Raw genomic sequence first — 25,727 nt, 5'->3', positions numbered from 1 at the left:
CCCATCCATCCATCCTCTATCTACCCACCCATCCAACTACATACACACCCACCCATCTACCCATTCATCCACATACACATCCACCCATCCATCTATTCACCCATCAGTCTATCCATCCATCCACCTACCTATTATCTGTCTACCCATTGGTCCATCTACACACATATCTATCTATCTATCTATCTATCTATCTATCTATCTATCTATCATCTATCTATCTATCTATCTATCTATCTATCTATCTATCATCTTTCTACCTATCCAATAACCTTCTCATCCATTTACTCACCCTAATAACCATGTGGCTGAGCAGGGGACACTATTCCTGCCAACTCTGGTGTTCAAGGGTGGCTAAGGAACTCCTCATCTGCCCTAAGCACAAATGACACCAAGAGTTCCTACAGCTGGTTTCCACACACAGGGGCTATTACCAGCTTCCTGTGGGAGCTGAGGGCAGAAAAACTGAGATGAGAAGCTTCAAAGCTTCTTGAAGAGTCATTCCAAAGAGTGAACCTCACTCACACAACTAATCCCAGATGGTTCTGAAACACCCCAGGGACAGAGGTGGTGTTGCCCATCTGAGGGAAGGACTGTGGCTGTGGAGTTTTTTGAAGAAAGAGGGGTGGTATTGGGAATCACAATATCCAAGTTTTTTGAAGACCACTTTGGTTCCTGGGATGACAGGGCTTCTCTTAATTCTGGAAAAGGGAGCAGGACTTCACACTTCTTGGCCGAGGTCCCAGGCCAAACCCTCAACTATGCAGCCAGATGAACCACCAGGGGGTTTAACCATCTCAGCTCCCACGTCCCTTTTTATCATTCTGAAATGTTATGATGAGTTCTTGCACAGTGCACACTTTTCTTTCCTTTTACTTTTAACCTATCTGTGTCTTTATATTTATAGTCCGGGCCCTGTAGATAGCATTCAATTGAGTCTTGCTTTTTTCTTTGCATCTAATCTGACAATCTCTACCTTTTGACTGAAATTTCAACTCCATTTATACTTAGTGTAATTGTCAATATGGTTGATTTTAAATCTCACCATCTTTTGAATTAATTTCTATTTTATCCTACCTGTTCTCTGTTCCTATTTCCCTCTTTCCACCCATACCCGCAGTTCCCTAAGTAACTACAGGCCTTTGCCTGTGCTGGTTCCTCCACGTGCAACACCCCCTCCAACCTTGACTCAATTCAAATGCTATCTCTTCTGAGAAGCCGTCTCTTTTCACCCAGAATGGGTCCAGGACCCCCTCCACACCCCTGAACTTATGCTAAAGGACCCTGGGTAATTAATACATTGTTGTGTCATGGTAGATTGGCTCATCTGCTCCCCTCTTGCACCATGAGCACCCAGAGAGCCAGGAATGTGTTTTGTCTACCTTTGAGGCAGCACAGGCACATGAAGTGCTTAAAGAGCATTTGCTGAATACATGAAGTTGCAGAATAACATACACAGAGGAGTCTATTCAGGCAGAAGTGACAAAGAGAACAAAAGATGACTTCAGTGTCCTGGACGCACACCACCCTAGCGCAGGCTTGACCTAGAGTCAGTGCATAATAATTATTTAACTTTTATTACGATTATTATTGGTGCCAAGAAAATGCTTCTTGAACAAATGAATGAATGAAGAAACAACTGGAAAAGCTGGTGCTGGGTGCGTCAGGCTCCAGGACCCGCTCTGACAAAACCAGGGGCCTTTCCCACAGTGTTTCAGAGACCTGGGGGGTTCGCTGTGTCCTGAGTACAGGCCACAGCCTGAGGCCCAGACACAGGCACTCTGCATGGAAAGGCCCTGGGAAGAGCTAGGTAAGTCAGGGGCAGGGTGGAGAGAAAGACAGGGCTGGGGAGTCCAGCCTCGCCACAGACAAAGGAAGATGTCCAGGCCACAAGGAGACTACAGGGCCTGAGGTCTTCTCAGGAGATGCAGCCCAGAGTACTCATCTCAGGTCAACTCCAGGGCCATGGTTGTGGAGAGGAACCACCTCGGGTGTCTCCAGCATCAAAACCATCCCTTCTGCCTCACATGTGTCCCCACCTACTCTGCTTGGCAAAGTGCAAGAGCCTTTGGTGGTTGAATGAATGAATGAATGGAATGAGTGAATTAATGAATGACGCACACCCCAGGAAGGGAAGCTTCATCATAAGGAAGCCCGTGGGAGGCCTGCTGGAGGAGGACCGCCCAGGCCTGTAGGTGGGTGGGTGGGAGGAAGGAGTTGGTACCAACCCGCAGTGAAGGTTGAGGACAGAAGACCACATCCCCCCTCCAAGGATGGCGATTTGCTTGGGTGCAAGTCTCTGGAGGCTGCAGCCATGGCTAGTCCAGAGGCGTGCAGGGAACAGTCCATGATCACAGTGACTTGGTTGATCTTCTCAGGGGCAGGTGAATAAAGGGAGCTCACTGTGCTTGGAAAATACATCCCGAGGGGCTTGGGCAGGAAAACAGGCTGCCCTCAAATGCCTCTCTGCCACCCCTTGGTAATAGGAAGAACACTGCCCAATAACTGAGCCCCTCCTGGTGGGGCACTGGGCTTCATACGGTTCAGAGGGTTCCCAAGGGAGGGGCCGGGGGAAGGGCTGACCCCTCAGGTACACACAAGACACACACACAGATGTGCAAGCACACGTGTGCATTCACATGCTCACCCTCACCCCAACTCACCAGCAACACACAAGACCTTCACAGACACACCCACAACCCCTACACACAGCAACCTATAACGCAGATACATATGTGCAACCCCCAGAGAAGCAGGGCCATCCACATGGGTGAACAAGACCACACAGATGGGCATGTCCACACTCATCCAGAGACCCTGCCTTCAGCTCACTCACCACAACCCCTGTACACACACCGGTACTCCCAAATACGCCCACAGACATGCACGCAGCTTCTGACACAAGTACACACACAGACTCATCCCCACATGTACCACACACCCTCATGTACACACATGTAGACTCATAAATGCACACATGTGCACTCACACATAGGCACATACACACACAGGCTCACCAGCTCCCAAACCCTCCAAGCATGGCTGGACTCCAGTCCTCACCCCAACATCTATTCCTGGTCTGTCCCCACTCTCAACCCCCCTGGAGACCCCTTCCTCCTGGAGCTTCAGCCCCCACTAGGAGACATAATTACAGAAAGACAGAACTTGGCACTCAAAGCACCTCCCCTGCCATAAGCCCCTTCCCTGGGGCTCAGCCCAGGAGAACTAGAGCTGAGTTCCAGGGCCTGTGGCCAGGGCTGCCTCCCCCAACACAGCCCTGAGCAACTGCAGAGGGGGGCCCCAGGCAGGAAGAAAACACACTTGAGAATGGCGGAGACAGGAGAGGGAGGGCAGGGAAGAAATGGCTGGGCCCTTCAAGACAGGAAGGAGAGAAGGAAAAGCCAGCCAGAGCTGCTATATTTCCATGATCGTGAGCACTGCCAATGTTCACTGAGCACATGCCATGTGTGGGCAGCGTTTATGCTAAATACTCACAAACCCTCTGCAAGCTCCACTCTAGGGATGGGGTAAGTGGAGTTTCAAGGGGCTGCATCACTTGGTCAGAGCCTCTTGCTGGTGAGTAGGAGAACTGGAATTCAATGCCCACTGTCTGAGATGCCATTCTCAGTTCCATGTCACAGATCTCCTGCCAGGCCTGGTCTAGGTGACAGAAAGCTAGTGGGATCTGGATAGGCCCTCTAACCTTGATATCTGTTTACTTGGCTGTAAAATGGGTATGAGAGCACCTGGCCTGCCCCACCCCGCAGAGAAAGGCACTGTGGGGATCTGTGGGATCAATGGACGGCCAGGGTCTGCCCGTGCTGGTCTCGAGTTGGGGTGATGTTGTCATTACCCATAAATAGAGGGGGAGGTGGAACTTCAATGCTTCGTGCTCCAGCCGACAGCAGCCTCGGCCCCACAGGAACCCAGTCCTCTGAGAGCTGGTTGCTATGGATACACTCCCGAGGGTCCCAGCCTGCCAGCCCCCAAGCCCCTGTGAAGCCCCCAGAGTCTGTTCTTACATGAGTGGGTCCTCAGGGAGGGAAGGGGTGGGCTAACTGACATCTGGGCCCCTGCCCCCACGTGTGCCCACGCAGGGGCAAGGCCCCAGAGAATGCCGCCTTGGCTGGGGAGGTACCTGGGCTTTGTTTCTGCAACGGCCCGTCTCCCTGGGCCTCTAGGCAGGCAGAGCCATGATTTTCAGCTCATCCCTGCTCACACAAGGCCGGAAGGCAGGGAGAGGAAGGCCTGGGGGCCCCCAGGAAACAGGGTCCCCTTGAGTTTCAGTCCCTGCACAGCTGCGCACAGCTGTGCATCCTTGGGTATATGGCATCACCTTTCTGAGCTGGAGCCCCTCTTCGCCAAAACACAGGCCACAGCAAGGTTCCTGGATTGTTGCTACAGAGATGACCTAAAAGTTGGTGCCCAGCAGAGCACCACTCACATAGTAGGGGCTTTCACAAAGTGGTGCTTGATGCTGGATGCAGAGCACTCCAGGGAGGCTCACACCGCCCAAGGCTTTGGAGGCTCTAGAAACAGCCCCCTGGCCATCAGAAAACCCAGCACCATGGTGGGCAGTGCCAGAAAGGGAGGGGTGATCCGGGTTGGGGGGCACCCAGGAGAAGCGGGCACAGTGACCCAGCCCAGCTGCACTGCCCTACAGCCTGAGCACAGCTATGACCACCCAGGACCCCACCCCAGCTGGCCTTTCCCTTCTTGCAGCCAGGATACGGTCCAGAGCTGCTGGGTGGACTGTTGGTCAAGACCAGGGGCTGTGGTGCAGATGCTGCCTGCCTGGGTTCAAGTCTCCTCTCAGCTCTCGAAAGCTGGGGGCGTGAGGCAAGCAACCTCATTGTGCTATGCCTCAGTTTCCTTGCTCACAACATGAAACATTGTAAGGATTAAATAGAAAGTGCTTGGCAAGTCCTTACTCCTCAACGAGTGTGGATTGCTATTGTAAAAGGGAAAAATATCAGTGACATTTACTATGTGCTTGGCACTTAATTTACACATTTAATCCTCAGAGCAAAATGCTGAGGTCAGCATAAGAAATAGTCACAATGGTTCACAAATGATGGGGAACAGGCAGTGACCAATCAGAGCAGATAATCGTTAAAAAACCAGAGAGGCCCCCCAGCTTCTCCCTGGATGCAGAGATGTCAGCCCAGGAGAGACTCTATTACTGTTCCATTACTATCACTATTCATTAACACTGCCACTACCTCTGGCTTTGTAGTGGAACATAGAGGCCCAGAGAGGTCAAATTACCACTGGGTCCTGGGAGAAGGAGATTTTAACCCAGGCCACCTGACTCCAGGACCGAACATTCCCTGAGAGCACCTATGCCCCCCTAGAAAGGCTGAGGGGGACGGAGCGGGGCAGCAGAAACCAGTGCCCATGCTCAGCCCCTAGAGGGGGGTCCTCCTGGGGCCCTGTTTAGAACCCTGGCTCAGACAAAGGGCCCTGAGAGGGTGGGGTATTGCTATAGCCCCTAAAAGGAGCTCTCCACTCCAGACAGGAGTTTGAGGAGAGACCCCAGGCCCCAGCCAGACATGCAGCTCTGTTGCTTTTTTCTCTTTCTTTTCTTTTCTTTACTTTTCTTTTCTTTTCTTTCTTCCTTTCTTTCTCTTTCTTTCTTTCTTTCTCTCTCTCTCTTTCTTTCTCTTTCTTTTTCTTTCTCTCTCTCTCTTTCTTTTTCTTTCTTTCTTTCTTTTTTCTTTCTTTTTTTTGAGATGGAGTCTCCCTCTGTCACCCAGGCTAGAATGCAGTGGTGTGATCTCGGCTCACCGCAATCTCTGTCTCCTGGGTTCAAGCAATTCTCCTGCCGCAGCCTCCTGAGTATCTGGGACTACAGGTGTGTGCCACTATGCCCACCTAATTTTTTTGTATTTTTAGTAGAGACCGGGTTTCACCATGTTGGCCAGGATGGTCTCAATCTCCTGACCTCATGATCCACCTGCCTCAGCCTCCCAAAGTACTGGGATTACAGGCGTGAGCCACTGCGCCCGGCTTTTTTTTTTTTTAAAGAGACAGGGTCCCACTCTGCCACCCAGGCTGGAATGCAATGGTGTGATCATAGCTAACTGCAGCCTTGATCTTCCAGGCTCAAAAAGTGCTGGGACTATAGGTGTGAGCCACGGCGCCCGGCCTCGTTATTTTCATTCAAGTTCTCCTCTCTTCAGGAAGATATCCACGGGCGGGTCCCCTGGCCCTCTGGGCTCCTGTGGGCCTGTGTGTAACACCTGAAGGCAGGGTCAGCAGGCACTGAGGCCCCTTCCACTGTGGTGTCCTCCCTTCACTCTCTCTGGCCCTCTTCACTCCCCCTCTGCCCTCCTCACCTCCTCAAAATCACAGGGTCCCAGGAAAAACACCCTCAGCAAACACCCCTGTGTCCCAGCAGGTGCCTATGGCAGATGGCCCTTCCCCAAATCCTGCCTCCCTGCCAATGGTGCCAGCAGCGGTCCTCGAGGGAAAGATACTCCCGAGATCTGCCTGGCACCTCCTTGGTCTGGAAACAGACAACACAGACTCAACGGGAACCCCAGGCCTGTGCTGTCTGACACCCAAGGGCCACACAGACTCCCGGCCCACCACTGGGTGCCCCTCAGCCCCTGCACCCAAGGCCTGTGTGGGCCCATCCATAGCCTAGACTTCTCCCCAGCTCATGGAAAGCCACTTATCATGGGCCTGTGGCTCCCTCTCGTCCACAAGTCCCAAGTCAGGGTCCATTTCTGGTTCTCCTTGGCTCCCAGGCACCTCCAAACATAATGGGTGCTCAGGGAAAATTTGATGAACAAATCAATCAGTCATTAACAATAACAGCAATTGAAACCACATCGAAGGGCCTTCCACATACCAGCAACTGCACTAACTGAAATGATGCCGCTGGTGATAAGAGTACCAGCTGGTGATGACAGCCAGCACCAATGAGCCATGAGTGCCAGGCTCTTGGCCCCTTGTGTGTGTGTGATCTCTATGAACTGTCAAAAGAATCCTGGATCTAAGGCCCAGAGAAGTCAGTGACTTGCCTAAGGAGACCCAATAAGCAAATGAGTATGTCGTACCCCAGCTCAACAACAAAGACACCAGCCACCACCCATGGTGCCCTCATTGTACATCAGCCACTGTGCCAGGCACGTTACCTGCATGATGTCCTCGGCCTCTCACAACAATTCTCTGAGGTTGGGACAATTATTATTCCCATTTTATACATTAGCACTTGACAAATGAGGCCCAGAGAGATAAATAACATGAGCCCATCACACGGCTGGAAAGGCAATGGCAATGCTGAGGTTCAAACTCAAGGAGTCTACAGCACAGCAGTTGTGTTTCGCCATTGCGCGATAGTGCCGCTTCTTGGAAACACGGCACTCGGTACGTGGCTCCTGTGGGGACCAGAGGAGCCTCAAGGAGAGGAGCAGGCAGCAGGATGAGGTGGGCTGCACTTACCCGGGGCACTGGCGACGTCTGGGTGCCTTTCCGGGGCCCACTGGTCTCCGGCGTGAGGTCACGGTGGTCCACCTGCATGTGGCTCTCCAGGTCTTCTGCACTCTCGAACTTGACACTGCACTCGGGGCAGCGGAGGCCAGCACAGGGCCGGTCGGCGGGCTCGGGCGGGGCCAGGCCACCCACCTGTCCGTTGGCACTGCGGGCCATGCAGCCGGCGCAGAGGCCGTAGGGCAGCCCATTGACGTCAAGCTTCACCAGGTCCTGCTTGCTGCGGAACTCCTTCAGGCACAGAGCGCACTTGTAGAGCTTCTGCAGCCCCTGGCCGTTGGGGGAGGACGCCGCCGAGCTGCCTGCCAGCTTCTGCATGTGGAAGGTGCCGTGGATCTTGAGCTCAAGTGTGGAAGTGACTGTCTGCATGCAGACCACACAGCGGAAGCCTGTGAGCGAGTTGCGCAGGTCAGGGTGCATCTGGCAGTGCTCAATAAACTCCTCCTCGCTCTGCAGGGGCATCTTGCAGATGCGACAGGTGCCCGTGTCCAGGCTCTTGCTGTGGGTCACCTTGTGTTCAGTGAGCGTCAGCAGTGAAGGGAAGCGCTCACCACAGATGGGACACATGTAGTGCTTGGCAGGGCCCCGGTGTGTCTGCAGGTGCTCCCGTAGCCCATTCTCCGAGAAGAAAGTCCGTGAGCAAACGTTGCACTTGTGGCTGCCCTTGATAAACTCAGCCTTCTTGCGTGAGCCGTCATCCTCACCCGGCCGGATGTTGTGGTCCCGCAGCCGGTGGTTCTGCAGCAGCACCTCCATGGTGTATGCTGCCCCGCAGATGTCACAGCCGTACATGGGTTCCGACGCGTCTACGTCATCCTCGCTGGCCTCATGGCTGTTAGGCGCCTCAGGGTTCTTAAGCAGCATGCCCTGCAGGTCAGCAGGCTCAGCTTTCTTGGTGGCCGTGGGGGGCACCCCATTGGCCGTGCCGTTCTCGGTCGCAGCATCAAACACACAGTGCTTCTCCCGCAGGTGCTTCTCCAGCAGGATGATGGCGTGGAAGGCCTTGCTGCAGAACTTGCAGTTATACTTCTTGCTGTGTGTGGTGATGTGGCACTGCAGCTCCACCTCAGTGCTGAAGGTCTCCCCACAGAAGATGCACTTGTGAGCCTTGGCTGGGTTGCCCAGGTGGCTGTGTTTGACGTGCACCTGCAGGTCAGCCTCCTTGCGGAAGTCCCAGTTGCAGGCCGTGCAGCGGTACATCTTCTTCTCATTGCTGTGCTTCACCGCCAAGTGCACCTGGATGGACACCTTGGAGTCAAAGACCTCCTGACACAGGGTGCAGTGGTACAACACAAAGGTGTGCATGTCCAGCAGGTGCTTCTGCAGGTCATCCACCGAGGAAAATTGCTTGTCGCAGCTCTCGCACACATAGTGGGTCGACGTGGTCATGTAATGCACCGTCAGGTGCTGCAGGAGGGACTCCTGGGAGTCAAAGTCCTCTTTGCACTGGGGGCACGCCTGCTTCCGCAGGAGCAGCTCCAGGTGCAGCTTCAGGTGGGTCTGGAAGCTCTCAAAGTTGGAGAACTTGAGGTCGCATTGATTGCAAGGATACTCCCCATTGGAGATGGAGTTGGCACTCGCTGAGAGCCGCTGCCGCTTCGGGGAAGACACCTCCACATCGGACGAGACTGGGCTCTGCTCGGCCTTGGACTTCTTGCTGTGGGCCAGTGGAATGTTCTTGTGGTTCTCCTTGATATGCTTGGTGAGCTTCAGGATGGAGCCAAAGATGGGGGAGTTGGTGCAGTAGGGGCAGGAATAGACCTCCATGAAGGACTGCGTGGGCTGCACCACTGGAGACTCTAGTTTGGCACTGCTCACACTGCAGTGGGCCTGCTGGATGTGCTCGGTGAGGGAGGACTCAGTAAGGAAACCCATGGAGCACTGGTTGCAGAAGAAGGCGTTATTACCGTCGGAGGGGTTGGCGTTGGGGCCGCAGTGGGAGACGCGGATGTGCTCCTGCAGGCTATTGATGTCGGCGAACATCTCGGGGCAGTAGTTGCAGTGGAAGGCGGAGATGTTGCCAAACTGCATCACGGGGTAGGCATGGTTCTTGTGCAGCTTGCGAATGTGCTCGTTGAGGTTGTAGAGGGTGGGCATGGAGTCCAGGCAGATCTGACATGTGTGGCTCTGCTGGGGCTTGTCCGCGTGGATGGTCTTCAGGTGGATCTCCAGCACGGCCAGGCTGTTAAAGTCCCTCTTGGAACAATAGGGGCAGCTATAGACCACCTTGGTCCAGCCCTGCCCATCATCCCGCATCTTCTTCTGCCCCCGCAGCGGCTTCAAGGTGGAGTCCGGGGTGGAGCCGCGCTCCACAGAGGCGCTGGAGTCGGGTGTGGCGCTGCTCATGGAGGCCACGCTGCCCAGTACGGGGTCGGGACTGATGCTGTGGTTGCTGGAGTCGGGCTGCCGGTGGCTATCCAGGTGGCAGTAGACACCTTCCACTGAGGAGAACTGCTCAGGGCACATGGGGCACTTGTGTTTCTGGTTGGCGTGGGCTTGGTGGATATGGGTGAGCAGCGTGTTCTCGTCGACGAAGACCTCAGGGCAGTGGATGCACTGCAGGTCCGCCTTCTCAGACAGCTGCGGGTGGCGGGTGAGCACGTGCTTCTCCAGCTCCTCCGTCTGGCTGAAGGTGTCCTCGCAGTAGTCGCACATGAAGTCGTCCTTCTTGGCTTCCTTCTCCGACTTGGCCAGATGCTCCTTGTTCTTTTTGTGGGCCTGCATGTGGCTCTGCAGCGAGCTGGTGGAGGAGAAGCCGCGCTTGCACACAGTGCACTTGAAGGGTTTGCTGGAGCTGTGGGTCTTCAGGTGGATCTTGAGGTGGTCACTGCGGGAGAAGGCCGCCTCGCACTCGTGGCAGTGATATTTCTTGTCGCCCGTATGCAGCTTGATGTGCCGGTCGCGGCTCCTCTTGTGCTTGAAGAGGCGGCTGCAGTAGGTGCACTTGAACGGCAGCTTGTCGCTGTGGATCTGCTCGTGCCTCTTCAAGTAGCTCAGGCGGATGAAGGACTTGTCGCAGAACTGGCAAGGGTACGGCAGGCCCGTGCCCCCTTCCTCCTCACCGAGGCCGAGGTCACAACCATCTCCAATCATCTGCGTGGGTGATGCAACATCCTTGCTGGAGGGAGACGAGGCCACCCAGGAGAGTTGTGGGTCGTCATCACCATCTGCAGGGGAAGGCAGAGAGGATATTAGAGGCAATTCCCAGGGCTGCTGAGAAACAAGGACAGAGCCAGCTTCTCGACAGCGCACGGGCTGAGGCTGTGCAGCTGGCCAACGGCTGTGGGGGGCTGTGGGGAGGGGCAGGGCCCGGAAGCAAGTGGACACCGGGGCCTTCCTGTCTGCAGAGGGCACGCCAGAGGGGTGGCAGATAATGAAGGGGGAGCGCCTTTTCCCTTAACAACACTTGCCTGGACGTGGCAGGACATGGTACCCCCCATCAGAGGGGAGGCTCTCGGCCACTTTCCTGATAGGGAAAGGAGGGGCAGCCTGGACAAAGTCACTGGAAACGAACTCATAGACCATCAGTCCCATAGGCCAAAAGGAGGACAAGTCCCGTCACTTGATCCACACCTGGGAGTCAACTCCCCTCAAATCCCTAATCCTGGAGGGAAGGAAATCCCACTGGTCCTTATGAACACAGGCAAAATTTTGCAACAACAACAACAAAAATGCCCTTATCGGATTGGCCATAGCATGCACCATTCTCTGGGGATGGGTGGACTGATGGAGCTGGAAGCTGCTGCTTCAGGTAGTAGACAAGACATAGGAGGTGTGAAATCACAGGGCACGAGACAGAAGACTCCAGTGCTCAGGCGGGAAGTGAGCCTAGGGCACTGAAGAGGCATCTGTGGGTTTCCTGGCCCAGGCCATCCTGAGACCCTTGTTTTCTTTGTTTCCACTGCACCCCTGGATTTGCCCCAACACCACCCAGGATCAAGAGAGATGGTGACAGTGATTGGAGGACAAATGAGGACATGGACGGCCACAGAGCTCAGACCCAGGCGGACCCTTAACTCCACTGCAAAGGCAAGGAAGAGGCAATCCTCGTACAGACTCCAGCGTGTCCCACCCTCCCTAGGGACAGCCCCCACAACCCCGTCGTTTGCTGGCCCGTCCAGCCTCAGAGGAAAACTAAACAAACCTAAGGGTAGGCTGTTTCTGGGAAAACAAAGGCACACAGGACACAGTGAATAAAGCCAGAGACATTCCCCGGCAGGGGCCGAGCAGAGCCAGCCCGGGCAGGGAGTGAGTTCCAAGGCTCAAGTTTCTCTTCGGCTGGATTTAAAACTTAATAATGAATGAAACAGACCGCAGGCTGCTGCGGGCAGGGGAGAGACAAACAAAAGCTCAGATTCGGCTGTGCTGACCTTGCTCTTGTAACCCCGAGGAAATAAACCACTGCCCCCGCCTCTCCAGCCGCCAGCCAGCCTGGCTGAGTCTTCAGAAGAGCCTCACAGACGTAACCCAGACGTAACCTTGGCCCAGAGGCAGCCCAGACCTTCAGGAAGGGATGGGGCAGACGCACCACGCTCCCAGCACGGGTGAACACTGGCACACACATGCGCATACACACACACCCACCTACATACACACACAACACCCACCATCACACACATTCACACCATCACTCCTACATACTCACACTATCACTCACAAACTTAAATATACATGCACATGCTCATGTACACACATTCACCTGCAGACACACACACACACACACACATCACAGACCTCCGGTTTCCCTACAAGGCTCTCCACACAAGCTGCCTCTGCTGTCCCAGGCCAATCCTAAGACTTAAAGAGACAACAAGGGCTGACTGGGGGGTCTTGAGAGGTCCCTCACAGCTGGGGCTGAGCCTGGTCCTAGGCCCCGCCCCCACCCCCTGGCCTCCGCAGCGCTGACCGTGTGAAGATCCACCTGACCCCCCTGGCACCATTGGCACAGCTCAACCGGGATGCATGAGGCTCTCCGAAGCTCGCAGTTCTCCAAAGCTCCCGGCTGCAAGGCTCCCGGCAGCCAACCCACCTCTGAAGCCCGGCTCCCCAGCCCAGCTCAAGGGGCCTCCCGGAACGCCCTCCCAGAGCACCAGCACCTTCTCCCCTGGGGGCCTCACATGACAGGCTCGGCAGACGGGAAGGATGCAGCAGTCGTGGCCAGCTCCCCAGATGAGATGTAGTGGGAGGCGCCCCAGCCCCTGCCTGCCAATTCCCAGCTCTTGCCAGCTGGGCTCTGTGGGGACAGACAAAAGGGACCCCAGGGAGGAGATGGCTGGGGCCAGGGGACCTACTCGGCCCCCGCTCCAGGCCAGGCTGGACTGGCTTCTTATTATTTTGATGTCTTCACTCAGACTCACTCAAGCTGCCACTGAGCCCTTCCTGTGTGCCCAGCACTCAGTGCTAAGTGCTTTCTCGCAACTGCAAATGAGTGGCCAGGGCCACTCCCACTGGACAGACGAGGAAACTGAGGCACGGCCTCAGAGACTTGCTCTGGGAAATGACAGTGCCAGAGACTGATGGCAGGACTGTCCACATTCAGGCCCCTTGATTGTGACGTAGGCCTGGACCAGCTTCTGGGGGGCAAACAGTCAAACAAGACCACTTCTGCGTGGGTAAGAAGGGGAGAGGGCCCACGTGTAAAGTCTCCAGGGTCCTCAGGACTTGATCTCCTTGGAGCCTGCCTCATGAGGAGGGCTGGGGCTGGCCCATGATTTGCATTTTTGGGAGGGGCTCATCAGGGTTCAGAGAGACACAGGAGCTCGCTGCAGCCCACCCAGCAACTGACGTGTGGAGAAGTCTCAACAACTGAACAGGTGAAACCACTATCACTCTTGTCCCTAGGACAAGCCTGAACAGATATTTCTGCCAGGGTTTATTTGCTCCTAAACCTTTCGCACCACCTGAGGACCAGAGGACACTCACTCGGAGCCAGAGCCCTCCTGGCTCTTCTATGAATTAATCCATGCCCTGAACATTCCTCTTAACCACTCACTTTATGCATCTGAAAAAAGGGAATCACTGGGAGGAGTGGATGAGAAAAATTAATGGAAGAAAGCACTATTATGCCACTGACATGAAATGTCCAGAATAAGGCGCATCTGAGACAGAAGGCAGGTTAGCAGCTGTCTGAGGCTGGAGGTGGGAGCAGGGACTGGCTGCACAGGCGACAGGGATCCTTCTGACATGATGGAAATGGTCTAAAACTAGACTGTGGGTGAAGACTGCACAGCTCTGTAAACTTACCAAAGACTGGCTGAGTTGCTCACTTCAAACAAGTGAATTTTATGGTATGCAAATTCTACTTCAATAAAGTTGTTAAACAAAAGCACTATTTTGCCAATAATAAGAATTAATACTAATTAGTACCACAAGTGCTAACAATATTAACAGCTCCATTTATTGAGAACGTCCCACATGCCAGCACTGTGCTAAGTACGTCTATTATCGCAATTAATTTCTATTCATCCTCACAAAACCATATCTGGCTGTCTGCAGTAACATTCCCATTTCTGAGATGAGGAAGTGGGGTTCAGGGAGGTGAGGAACTGGCCCCCAATACCAAGCCAGATGCCTCGGTTAGTGTCTGGCCAAACTTCATCTTGTAGTAGTACAGAACCTGGTCCCGAGGCCCCACATCAGTCATTCACCCAGTAGGCTTTGAAAAGGAGAATCTTAACCTGCCCGGCGCCAGAGTACCCAAGGTTCATTGCAGGCTGGCTGCTTGGCTTTATTTTTCTGCAAACAAGTTTTGAAACTAAAGCAAAGCATATTATTCTGGGAGCAACAAGCTGAGCCACTGCTGAGATTATAATCATCTGAATTGAAATGAAAATAAGGCTCCTTAAACTGAAAAGGCCCAATCAGGGAAAATGGGCATGTTGACATATAAAGTCCCAAACTCAGATTGCCCTGTTTAAAGTCTTTTATTCAAAGAACACTCAACCTCGCCTGCTGCCATCCCACCCCCTCCAAATGCATTTTGCTTTGGGGGCACTTAGCTCAGTGCTCTAGAAACAGGCTAGAGAGATAAGCTAGGGCCAAAGCTCAGGATATATCTACAGGGGCGTCAGCAGAGAAAGCGGTTCTCTTTTCTTTTTTTTTTTTTTTTTTGGCGGGGGCGGTGGGGAAGAAGTCTTGCCCTGTGGCCCAGGCTGGAGTGCAGTGGCATGATCTCGGCTCACTGCAACCTCCGCCTCCTGGGTTCAAGCAATTCTCCTTCCTCATCCTCTCCAGTAGCTGGGATTACAGGCACATGTCACCATGCCTGGCTAATTTTTGTATTTTTAGTAGAGACAGGGTTTCACCATGTTGGCCAGGCTGGTCTTGAACTCCTGACCTCAAGTAATCCACCCGCCTCAGCCTCCCAAAGTGCTGGGATTACAGGCGTGAACCACTGCGCCTGGCCCAAGGTTATCTTCTCTTACAGCGATGACACTTTCCTCATGCTGGATGCTGGACACCACACACACACCTGCAACTGTGGCCAAGGCAATCCCAAAGCCCCCTCCAACATGAACATTCCAGAACTCAAGAAGAAGGTGGGTTCAAGGAAAGTCCTGTTCAGTCGCTACATTTTTATTTTCAAGCAAATACTTGCATCGATTTTGCTGTGTGCCAGGCATTCTTCTAAGAGTTTATGTGTACTCCACTCATTCAATCCTCTCAATAGGCTAATGAGTTAGGGACTGTTATAATTTCCATTTACAGATGAGAAAACCAGGGCACAGAGAGGCTGAGTGACCTGCCCAGTGCCACACAGTCAGCAGGCAGCAGAGTCAGGATGCAAACCCCCCTTAGTCCTGTTCAGTCAGTGTTTTCACCCACAAGGCTTCACTACCCCCTCACCCCCTGCTTTGGGAGGCAAAGCATGAGAAAATCAAGTGGGAGGTACAATGACTAATGACAGACCCGTGCTTCCCCCGCCTCCCAGAGTAAATGCAATCAAAGAACTGTAACAAAAATGAGTTAAAAACACACACCACACACACACACTTGCAAAATGGAGATTAAAGTCATTTAAAAATGACTAATCCTGCAAAAAGGCCAAATAGGAAATGGGTTATATGAGGCTTTTGCTGTCTGCTGCAGGAAGAGAAAGAAAACAAGCATAAAAGAGGAGAGAATTTTTGATAAAAATTCAATTAAGTAGAAAAAACTACATTAAACTGGGCTTCAGAACACATCAGCAGCAGAAAGAGCCAGGGGATTCCCAAGCTCATGTGGTCACACTTGGTGACCAGCATGGAGCAGGACATGAATTCAGCAGGCTGATGCTACAGTGTGTAAAACTGCCTTGGACACACCTCATCTAGGCAGAGCAGTGCAAGTGGCCACCCAGAATGGCTGGGAGCCACAGCTCACGGCTCCTCTGTCACAGAGAATCAAGGTCAGAGTTGCTGGAGAAGGTGCTCGGGCCAAGGCAGGAGAGTGACTGGCCCACAGACTCACAGGAGTGGGCCAGAAGGGGAACCTTCCCGCAGCGGGGGCACACATGGAGGAGGAAGTGAACTCCTGCCATCGAAGCTATGCAAGAGGCCCTAAAAAGAACACTAGGGGGACTCTCTGCATTGAGTTTTGGGGGAAGACAGCTGAGCCCAGGAAGTTCCAGGTTACTAGGACATCTGTGTGAATAAAAATGACCATCCAGCCAGGCATGGTGGCTTATGCCTGTAATCCCTGAACATTGGGTGGCTGAGGTGGGAGGATCGTTTGAGGTCAGGAGTTTGAGACCAGCCTGAGCAATATAGCAAGATCCTGCCTCTAAAAAAAAAAAGAACAAAATTTAATTACACAGGCGCGGTGGTGTGTATTTGCAACCCTAGCTACTTGGGAGGCCAAGGCAGGAGGATCACCTGAGCCCATGAGTTTGAGGCCGCAGTGAGCTATGATCATGCCACTCTAGCCTGGGTGACAAGAGTAAAACTCTGACCCAAAAAAAAAAAACAAAACAACAACAACAACAAAAAAAATGAGCCTACAGAGGGAAGAAGAGCTCATCCAGCCATTGGAATGAGGTTTCCATCCCAGTACGCAGGGCCTCTTGTGCCCAGGACTGTGCTGAATGCTGCAGGGTCGCCTGGGTGCATCCTACCTTGGTCCTGCCCCATGGACATTCCAGACCATGCAAAGGAGAGGCCAAGTAGAGCAAGAAAGGCACCAGTGGGAGTCATGCTGGGGCAACGGGCAGAGAGTCCATCAGGAGGCTGGGCCTCCACTGCCTCTGCTGGCTCATGGGAAGCTGGAATTCATGCTCTCTATAGCCCCTGCCAGATGAATATAAAGATCACCTTGTACAATACTCCAACCATCAAGACCGTCTTCATGATAGACACAAAAAGGCCTTACAGTGCTTCACAAAGTCCCCGAAAAGACTCCTTGCCACTCAACTGTTTCTTCAGAAAAATGAAAATTGCCAAGGAGACTACTTCCCGACAGGACAAAGCTTTGTAATACACCAAGCAGAGCTTCTCTGCTGCCCCCATCCAGAGCTCCAGGAATAGGAATCACTGTGGCCCTTTCCTAAGCTCAGAGGAATGGGACCCTAGACTCAGGAACCAACTACCCAATCCCACATGATACAGATGGAAAAGCTGAGGCCCAGAAAAGAGAAGAAAACTTACAAGCCTAGCTAATTGGTAGTGGTTGCCTAGAATCCTGTGTTCAGAAGGATTCCAAGGCCTTATCTTAGGTCCAAAGAAATGAGTGCTGCAATCAATTGATGATGTCTGCCATGAGCAGAGACATGTAGGAATGGAATAGTCAAAGGGCACTGAGCAAACTGGAAAGAGGAGTCTCCTGACTCCCAATGCTAGATGCTTTTCAGGTTTCCTCTTCCAAAAAAGGAGCTGTCCATTCTCTTTGAGAGATGAGGCTTTGGTGTTCCCAAAATCCTGTTGGTCACGGAGAGACAAGAGGCCCTGACAGATACCGTATGATATGGTTTGGCTGTGTCCTCACTCAAATCTCATCTTGAATTGCAGTTCCCATAATCCCCATATGTGGTGGGAGGGACCTGGTGGGAGGTAACTGAATCATGGGGGCGGTTTCCCCATTGCTATTCTAGCAATAGTGAGTAAGTTCTCATGAGATCTGATGGTTGTATTAAGGGGCTTCCCCCTTTGCTCAACTCTCATTCTTCTCCTTCCTGCCACCATGTGAAGAAGGACGTGTTTGTTTCCCCTTCCACCATGATTGTTAGTTTCCTGAGGCCTTCCCAGCCATGCACAACTGTGAGTCAATTAAACCTCTTTCCTTCATAAATTACCCAGTCTTGGGTATTTATTCACAGCAGCATGAGAATGAACTAATATATTGTAGAACTGTGTTGGAGTCTGGAGAGGGATCTCCAGCCAGAGAGGTCAGCTGTGACATCAGCCGATGGTGAGGGTTGCCCAAAGTGGACACAAAGCAGCCCGGACAACTGAGGAGAGCCAGTCAGTGTTTCCTAGAGCCTGGGGTAACAAAAGCTGCAAGACCTGAATATGCTTCAGGGCACACTGCAGATTGTGGTTCCCATAGAGGTAGCCAGAGCCTAAGCAGGTGGCCTTCAAGACGTGAAATGATCCAAATTGAGCTCAAGGGGCATCTGGGCATATTCCTGATCACTTCTTGGGAAACCAGGGGTACCTGCACACACCTGATGCCAGAACTAGCCATCCATCCCAGAATACTCCTCAACTCAATTACATCCCTGCCTGTACAACTAGCATCAGTGTATTGAGGGCAAGAGAGGGTGCATAGCTCCTCCCTCATCTTATTTCACTGATGGAGAAACTGAGGCAACATGACAAGTCACAGGCAGATCCAGTGGTTACTGTTTATGGCACATTTTCTTTTCTTTTCCTTTTTTTTTTTTTTTTTTTTTTTTTTTTTTTTGAGAAGGAGTCTCGCCCTGTCACCCAGGCTGGAGTGCAGTGGCACGAACTTGGCTTCCTGCAACCTCTGCCTCCTGGGTTCAAGCAATTCTGTGCCTCAGTAGGACTCCTGAGTAGCTGGGATTATAGGCACCCACCACCACACCCAGCTAATATTTGTATTTTTAGTAGAGACGGGGTTTCACCATCTTGGTCAGGCTGGTCTTGAACTCCTGACCTTGTGATCCACCCACCTTGGCCTCCCAAAGTGCTGGGATTACAGGCGTGAGCCACCATGCCCAGCTGTATGACACATTTTCTATATGCCAGGTCCTTTTCCAGCTTTTTCTCAATTGATTCTCACACATTCCCTATGAGGTAGGTACTATTAACAACCCCTTTTTATAACTGTGCAAAGTGACACTCCAAGAAGGAAAGTAACTTCTGAGCACACAGAGATTGCAAGTGGCAGATGCCCCCACCCACTTACTAACCACCAGGCTACACTGCTTCACCAGGCCCTGGAGCCAGTCTAGGGCCTATATCCCTGCTGGACGTGCTCCCTCTTTCTTGAGGTCCACCATGCACAAGCACAGTACCAGGCTCTGTGACTTGAACCAGGTACAAGTCTTAAGCTTTACAACCCCCCCTGCCATTGAGGCAAAGTCAGTGATGGATGACCAGGCTAGGCTGGGTCTGATGCCAAGCACTAATGAATGTTGCTGGCCTCTTTCCTCACTGGATGGTGGGTAAAGAAGTCTGCTGCTTAAATAGCCTGTGCAGAAGCAAACTTGGAGATTGTGGTAGGCAGAATAATAATTACCCCAAAGATGTCCAAGTCTTAACTCCCAGAACATACGAATACGTTACATGGTAAAATGGAATTAAGGTTGACAACTGGCTGACCTTAAAATAAAGAGATTATCCTGGATTATCCACATGGGTCCGTTGTAATCACAAGGGTCCTTAAATGTGCAGGAGGGAGGCAGAAGAGGAGGTTGAAGTGATGCAATATGAGAAGGACCCAACCAGCAATTACTAGTATTGAAGATGGAAGGAGGCCATATGCCAGAAATGTGAGCAGCCTCTAAGAACTGGAAAGGCAAGGAAATGGATTTTTCCCTAAGAGCACCCAGAAAGGAATGCAGCCCTGCCAACACCTTAATTTTAACCCAGTGACATCTGGGTCAGACTTCTGACCCACAGAACTGTAAGATACTATTTTTTGTTTGTCATTTTAAGCCACTGTGTTTATGGTAACTTGTTACAGCGGTAATAGCAAACTAATACAGATTTTGGTACCAGGAGTGGGGTGCTACGAGAACAAATACCTAAAATCATGGAAGTGGCTCTGGAATTGGGCAGCAATCAGAGGGTAGAAGAATTTTGAGAAGTATGATTTATTTAAAAGCCTAGGTAACCTTGAACAGATTAATGGAAATGTGGATATTAATGACTCTGTTAATAAAGACTCAGAAGAAAGTAAGGAACACATTAGAGAAAACCTAAATCACTTTAGGAAATATCTAAATCATCATGAACAGACTATTAAGAGAAATATGGATATTAATAAAGGCACTGACAGTGAAAGCTTATCAGGAAATCAAAAATATGTTATTGGAAACTGAAGGAAGGGGGATCCTTGATATTTGGTGAAAGAAAGCTAAGTGAAATTATGACTCACAGTTATGTGGGAAGCAGAACTTTCATGGATAAACTTGGACACTTAGCTAAGTAGATTTCCAAGCAAAATGTGGAAGGTATGGGATGGTTTCTTCTTGCTGCTAAAAAGAAAAAAGACTAAGAAAAGAACTGTTAAACAGGCCAGGTGCAGTGCTCATGCCTGTAATCTCAGCACTTTGGGAGGCTGAGGCGGGCGGATCACCTGAGGTCGGGAATTCAAGACCAGCCTGACCAACATGGAGAAACCCCATCTCTACTAAAAATACAAAAATTAGCTGGGCATGGTGGCACATGCCTGTAATTCCAGCTACTCCCAGCTACTCGGGAGGCTGAGGCAGGAGAATCGCTTGAACCCGGAATGTGGAGGTTGTGGTGAGCCAAGATCATGCCACTGCACTCCAGCCTGGTTGACAGAGCAAGACTCCATCTCAAAAACAAAACAAAACAAAAAAAACCTCTAAGAGATTTACTTAACAAGAAAGCATGCTCTGGAGAAAAAGCTGAAGGTAGGACTGCACGTATTGCTAATATCTCAGAAAAATCAAAATGCCAGAGTATTGAATATTGAGTCACAACAAAGGCTCTTTGATGAGATTAAGGGTGTGACTCACAGATCTCCTAGATCAAATTAGAGAGCATCTAGGAAATTTGGGGGCATTGCTCTGGAGCAATCTCAGCAAAAGACAAAAGTAGAGAAGGGATTATCCGGGAAATATCTGTGGAGGACCATCTTGAATAATGGAGAAAATACCCATGACATACACAGGAGACTCACAAGGTTCTTGAAAAGTTTATACTGGCAGAAACACTGCCAGCTTGAACCAAAAAGGACAGAGAGAGTACAAGATGAAAGAAGTCTGTTGGGCACCCAAAACTTCACAAGCAGGAAACAGGTTAATAAAACTACTTAGATGAAAGTACATGCTACCTTTCATGGTGAAAAAAGGGATGACTAAAGGGGCAGAACCTCAAGCCCAGAGGGTGGAGCCATGAGCCATAGTGGATGAGATCATTACTGGACCAGGTTCAGATTCCAGAACTGTGTAACCATGGGCAACCCTCTTTGTGCTTTCATTTCCCCAACTCTTGATAGAGAGAACAGGTCTCTAAGGCTTTGTAGCTCTTACAGTCTGTTATCAATTAATGATGTCTGTGCCTGCCCTGGGTACAGAATAAGTCTCAGCTGGTAGGTATCCCAGCTCTCTACTATCTCCTAGTTCGGGTGGTTTTTTAATTCAACACATATTTAGGACGCCTGCTCTAAATACCCAGTTTTCCAAAGGGTGTAGAGGTACCCAGCATTCTTAGGTTTCTATGCTCTTATCTGCCCAATCTCCATGTCAATTAATTACTGTTTAATCATTAAACGCTAAAGCAACCCTTTACTGCTTTGAAGTACACACACACACACACACACACACACAGAGAGAGAGAGAGAGAGAGAATCCCTTTAATGGTAACATCAGTACTGCACCTAGATATCTGACAGGAGAAGTGTAAAGGATTAAGTTTGACCCCAGGGACATCAAAAGTCCACCTTGGGAAAGGAAAGGGATGAGGCTAGTGGAGGTTCTTTCCTCAGAGGTAGGCCAAGGAGCTCCACAAAGGTGACCAGAAGCTGACATGGCTCTGCCTGAAATCTTGAGTTAGAATTATGCTACTAGCAAAAATAATAGCAGCTCCTATTCACTAATTCCTCCTCCAGGGAGCTGAGAGTTTCTTACAAATGTGATCTCATCATCCCCAAGGTATACGCAAGGAAAAGTAGGGATCATTCTTTCGGTTTGGGAGAAAAAAGACTCAGAGGTCACTGGACATCTCAAAGACAGAGACTGGCCAGGCCTGCCCTTCTCCAGTCAGCTCTGGGGGCTGCTGAAATGCCATGTGACAGTGAACAGCTGCCACCAAGGCCCTTAACAAAACTTCCAGGGACTCAAAACTTAGCTTAAGCTGCTAAGCTCGAAGAAACTCAGACAATTGCAGGGAGACGTCAGCCCTGAGGGACAGCAGAGCCATGAGTAAGAGCGTGCACTCGCTTGCTCAGCCATCATTAGCTGTGAGATCATGGGAAAGTTACTGCCCCTCTCTGAGTGCCCATGTCCTGGGGAAACTAAAAGTAACCACCTTACAAAGTGGTTAATGTTTACATACTGCTAAACACTGGATGAACGTTGGCTAAAGAAAATAAAGGGGTTCCTAATGTAACTGACCCTATTATCATTCATCGTAAATCCCATCATCTACAGGGCATTTAACATTTTGCACAGCACCTCACACCCATTATCCATTTGACATCTGGAGCAATTCCGTGCAGTGGTGGTGGTCATGGTGGTTTCGTTATTGTTATTATCCCCATATTACAAGTAAGTGGGGTGCTACACACCCAGGCGTCCTGAGATGGAACCCAGCATCCCATCCAGTTAGTGAATCCCTTTCACCCTCATGAACAGCTGAGCTTACACAGTAAGTTGTGTGGTTGCCTCAGTAATGAGGAAAAAGAACAGAGAGGTTAGGTCACATCCTGACATCACAAAGTGACTGGAAGAGCTGAGCCTGAACTTCCAACCCAGGGCTCTTAGCCAGCTGGACTGGGAGAAATGATGCCCTGAGCAATGGGTCACAGGTCGTCATGGCTGTCCTCCCACTGGACAGTCTGGGGGCCACCCAGTTATCAGTATTAGTGATTTTGTGAAAATGCCAACATTTACAAATCAAGAATTCCCAACTTTTTTTTGTTCCTTAATTCACAGTCACTTTTGGCTTTTTTTTTCTTTTTTCTTAGAGACAGGGTCTCCCTCTGTCACCTAGGCTGTAGTGCAGTGATGCAATCATGGCTCACTGCAGACTCAACCTCCTGGGCTCAAGCAATCCTCCTGCTTCAGCCTCCCAAGTAGCTGGGACCACAGGTGCGTGCCACCATGCCTGGCTAATTTTACTTTTTTTTTTTTGTAGAGACAGGATCTCTCTATGTCGCACAGGCTGGTCTCAAACTCCTGGCCTCAAGTGATCCTCCTGCCTCAGCCTCCCAAAGCACTGGGATTACAGTCATGAGCCACCACGCCTGGCCCACTTCTGGTTTTTCTTGAAGGAGAAGAAGGCCTGGGAGCACAGACTCTGCATCTGGCATGTGGAAGATGGAGCTCAGCTGGGGCTTCTTGGAGTAGGGACCCCCACCTCCCTGCATGCCCAGCACCCCAGGACTTCCCTCCCCATTAGGGGGTGTCCCGGGCCCTGGAGACATCTGTGTTTTCCTGGTGGCTGAGAGCCAGCAGCAGGGCTTAGACTCCCAGCTCCCCCCACTTATTATGTATGTGACCTTAGCCAAGTGAATGACCCTTGCTCAGTTTTACAGATTGATAAACCTGTCTCAGTTTTCACATCTGTAAAATGGGGATGACTATATATAGACCCAACTATAGAGTTGTTTTAAAGATGAAATCAGTGAATATCTGTAAGGCGTTATATATGACAAATGTTCTATAATGCCTAAAATAGTCACTGGCTACTGCTCCCAGATCACCATAAGGTGGTCAAGGGACAAGGAGAGGCTGGCAATGGCTGGGACGGTTTGAGGGGACACAAGACACAATGTCATCTCCCTGAGCCCCGATTGATAAACAAGAGGGTCTAAACTAAACCTATAGTTACCCGTGCACAAGATGGTTTTCAAACAAAGCAAACTCAACCTGCCAAAATTCTCGGAGGGCCCCTGCCATTTACAATCCCAGAACATCAGCCCTGAAAGGAGCTTCAAGACCCCTCATTATACAGGTGGAGCCCAATGCTCTCATTATACAAGGCACTGGGAGCCATCCATGGCTTGGAAATAGGTCCCTCAGCTCATGGTGGAGGGGGTGGGGGATGAGGCTCAGACTCCCAGAACACCCCCTCCCCCGCCCCCACATGGCTGTCGTACATGCAGGGCAAGGGCGCATCCACCTTTCCCCTTGAAGCCTCTGACCTCACAGAACACACAGCCTGCCAGGCAGCTCCATCCCTTAGACAAATTTACTTAGCACTGATATTGAAAATGCAATTGAGCTCGAGTTTTATTGCAGAAATTAAACAGACTAGGAAAGGGAAAAAAAAAAAGCCAATGCTCATCAACTCACCCGAGAGCTGGCTGTGATCAAACTTGCTAAAGAGGAGCCTAGTGATCAACTCCTGCCAGCAAGGAAGAGCCCCCCAAGTCTGCCCCTACAAGGGACTCCCCCAGAGCACAAGGAACTCAGGAGCTCCGGAAGGTTCTCCTGCCAGCCTCCTGGCGTGGGCCTCCTGCGCACCCTGACATCGCCTGCCCGCCTCTTCACAAGGAGTTGGCGCCTTGTGAAGTCATCTCCGTGAGCTTCACGAAGCAACACCGCCAAGGGCCTGCGCAAAGGGCGCTCTGCTCCACTCGAGAGAAAGCAAAATGCTTTCGGGGTTGAATCACTGTTTTTCTTGACTCCCTTTGGAGATCGGCAGAGCCCACATTCGGCCGTGTTCGTGGACCTGGGACTGGAAACAGCTGCGCTCTAATTACATGTAAAGTGTACCAAAACATCCCTTTTATCACAGACTGGAAATCTGTTAGCATCTGTCTCTCCTTTGTTTCTTCCACAAGATACAAGCTTGTTTCTACATTTTTCTCACCTGTAGCGGTGATTAAAATTCATTATAAATGAAAGGAGTGAACAGAGAAACAAGTTCCTCTGTGTACCGTTCTAAACTCAAATTAGAAACAGCTGTTTGCTAATTCATGCAGTGATGTTTTGTCGTGCTCTGTGAATCAATAATAACTCACCCTATTGCTGCAGAAATTTTTGGATAATCCATATATTTAATGCGGCATTGGATTCCCCAGGCAGGGCTGCAGTGGCAAAACCTCAGGCGGGTGGGAGGGGACTTGGGCTCCCCACTCTGGAGGCATCCCCTGCTGCCCAGACAGAGAACCCCGAACTCAGAGCTGCCCAGCACGTCTACCCCCTACACAAGTCTTGGGAGGACCTGAAGGAAACCCTGAACAGGCTCCTCATCTCCTTCCCTCCCCAAGAAACACCAAAAAAAAAAAGAATTCAACTCTGATTAAACGCAAACCACACACATCCTCCAGCCGCCGGAGGGAACAGCAAAATTAAAAGTCTAATTGGTACCCGGAACAATTTAAAACTATTAAGTATAGGTGAAGCTTTTCTGTAAGAAAATAATCCTTTGATTGGGATTAGGCATGTTTGGATAGCATTTTTCCCATCCACACATTTTAGCTGCAGAAGTTACAGCTAAGGTCTGGACGTGCTTAGGAGCCTGTGAGAAGTGTTCAGTCATCCCCTTTGCCACCTCCAGGGAAAGGGGTGGGTGGGGTGCAGAGCTGCATCCCTATTTGACGGCTTACAGGGAAGCAGATGCTCTTTCTCCTTTGCAGGGAGAGAGATGGACAACACTTTTGGAGGCTTGTACTGCCACTGTGGCATGCCAAACCTACTCTATCCTGGCTAACACAAGCCCATCCTTCAAGACACAGCCTCTAGGAAGCCTTCCCTGACTGCCTCTGTCATCCTCCCTGACTTCAGGGCATTACCTGTTTATATTTGAGTGGTTGGGGTGTCCTTGTGTCTCCTGCATCTTTCTGGGTCTGGGGCATGGTCATAGTGAACCACTTGAACTTCAGACTGGTAGCCTCTGCAGAGCCCCTTCTGTGGCCAGACACCGTGCCAAGCC

The 25,727-nt window shown here is 51.2% G+C and overlaps 1 protein-coding gene across 3 annotated transcripts in view; it reads right to left on the bottom strand.

Moving 5' to 3' along the window:
- The window catches only part of ZNF423 (zinc finger protein 423), a 367,833-nt gene that overhangs the window by 139,807 nt on the left and 202,299 nt on the right, over positions 1–25,727 (bottom strand). For all 3 annotated transcript variants that reach the window (XM_055299154.2, XM_055299155.1, XM_063612745.1), the window contains one exon: positions 7,447–10,661. In XM_055299154.2, coding sequence (XP_055155129.1) covers positions 7,447–10,661 — 3,215 coding nt within the window. The remainder of the gene's footprint in view (positions 1–7,446; positions 10,662–25,727) is intronic.

This window comes from Symphalangus syndactylus, chromosome 11 (assembly GCF_028878055.3).
Source record: "Symphalangus syndactylus isolate Jambi chromosome 11, NHGRI_mSymSyn1-v2.1_pri, whole genome shotgun sequence".
In the NCBI taxonomy this organism is placed as follows: domain Eukaryota; kingdom Metazoa; phylum Chordata; class Mammalia; order Primates; family Hylobatidae; genus Symphalangus; species Symphalangus syndactylus.
This window is presented reverse-complemented; position numbering and strand designations above follow the sequence as displayed.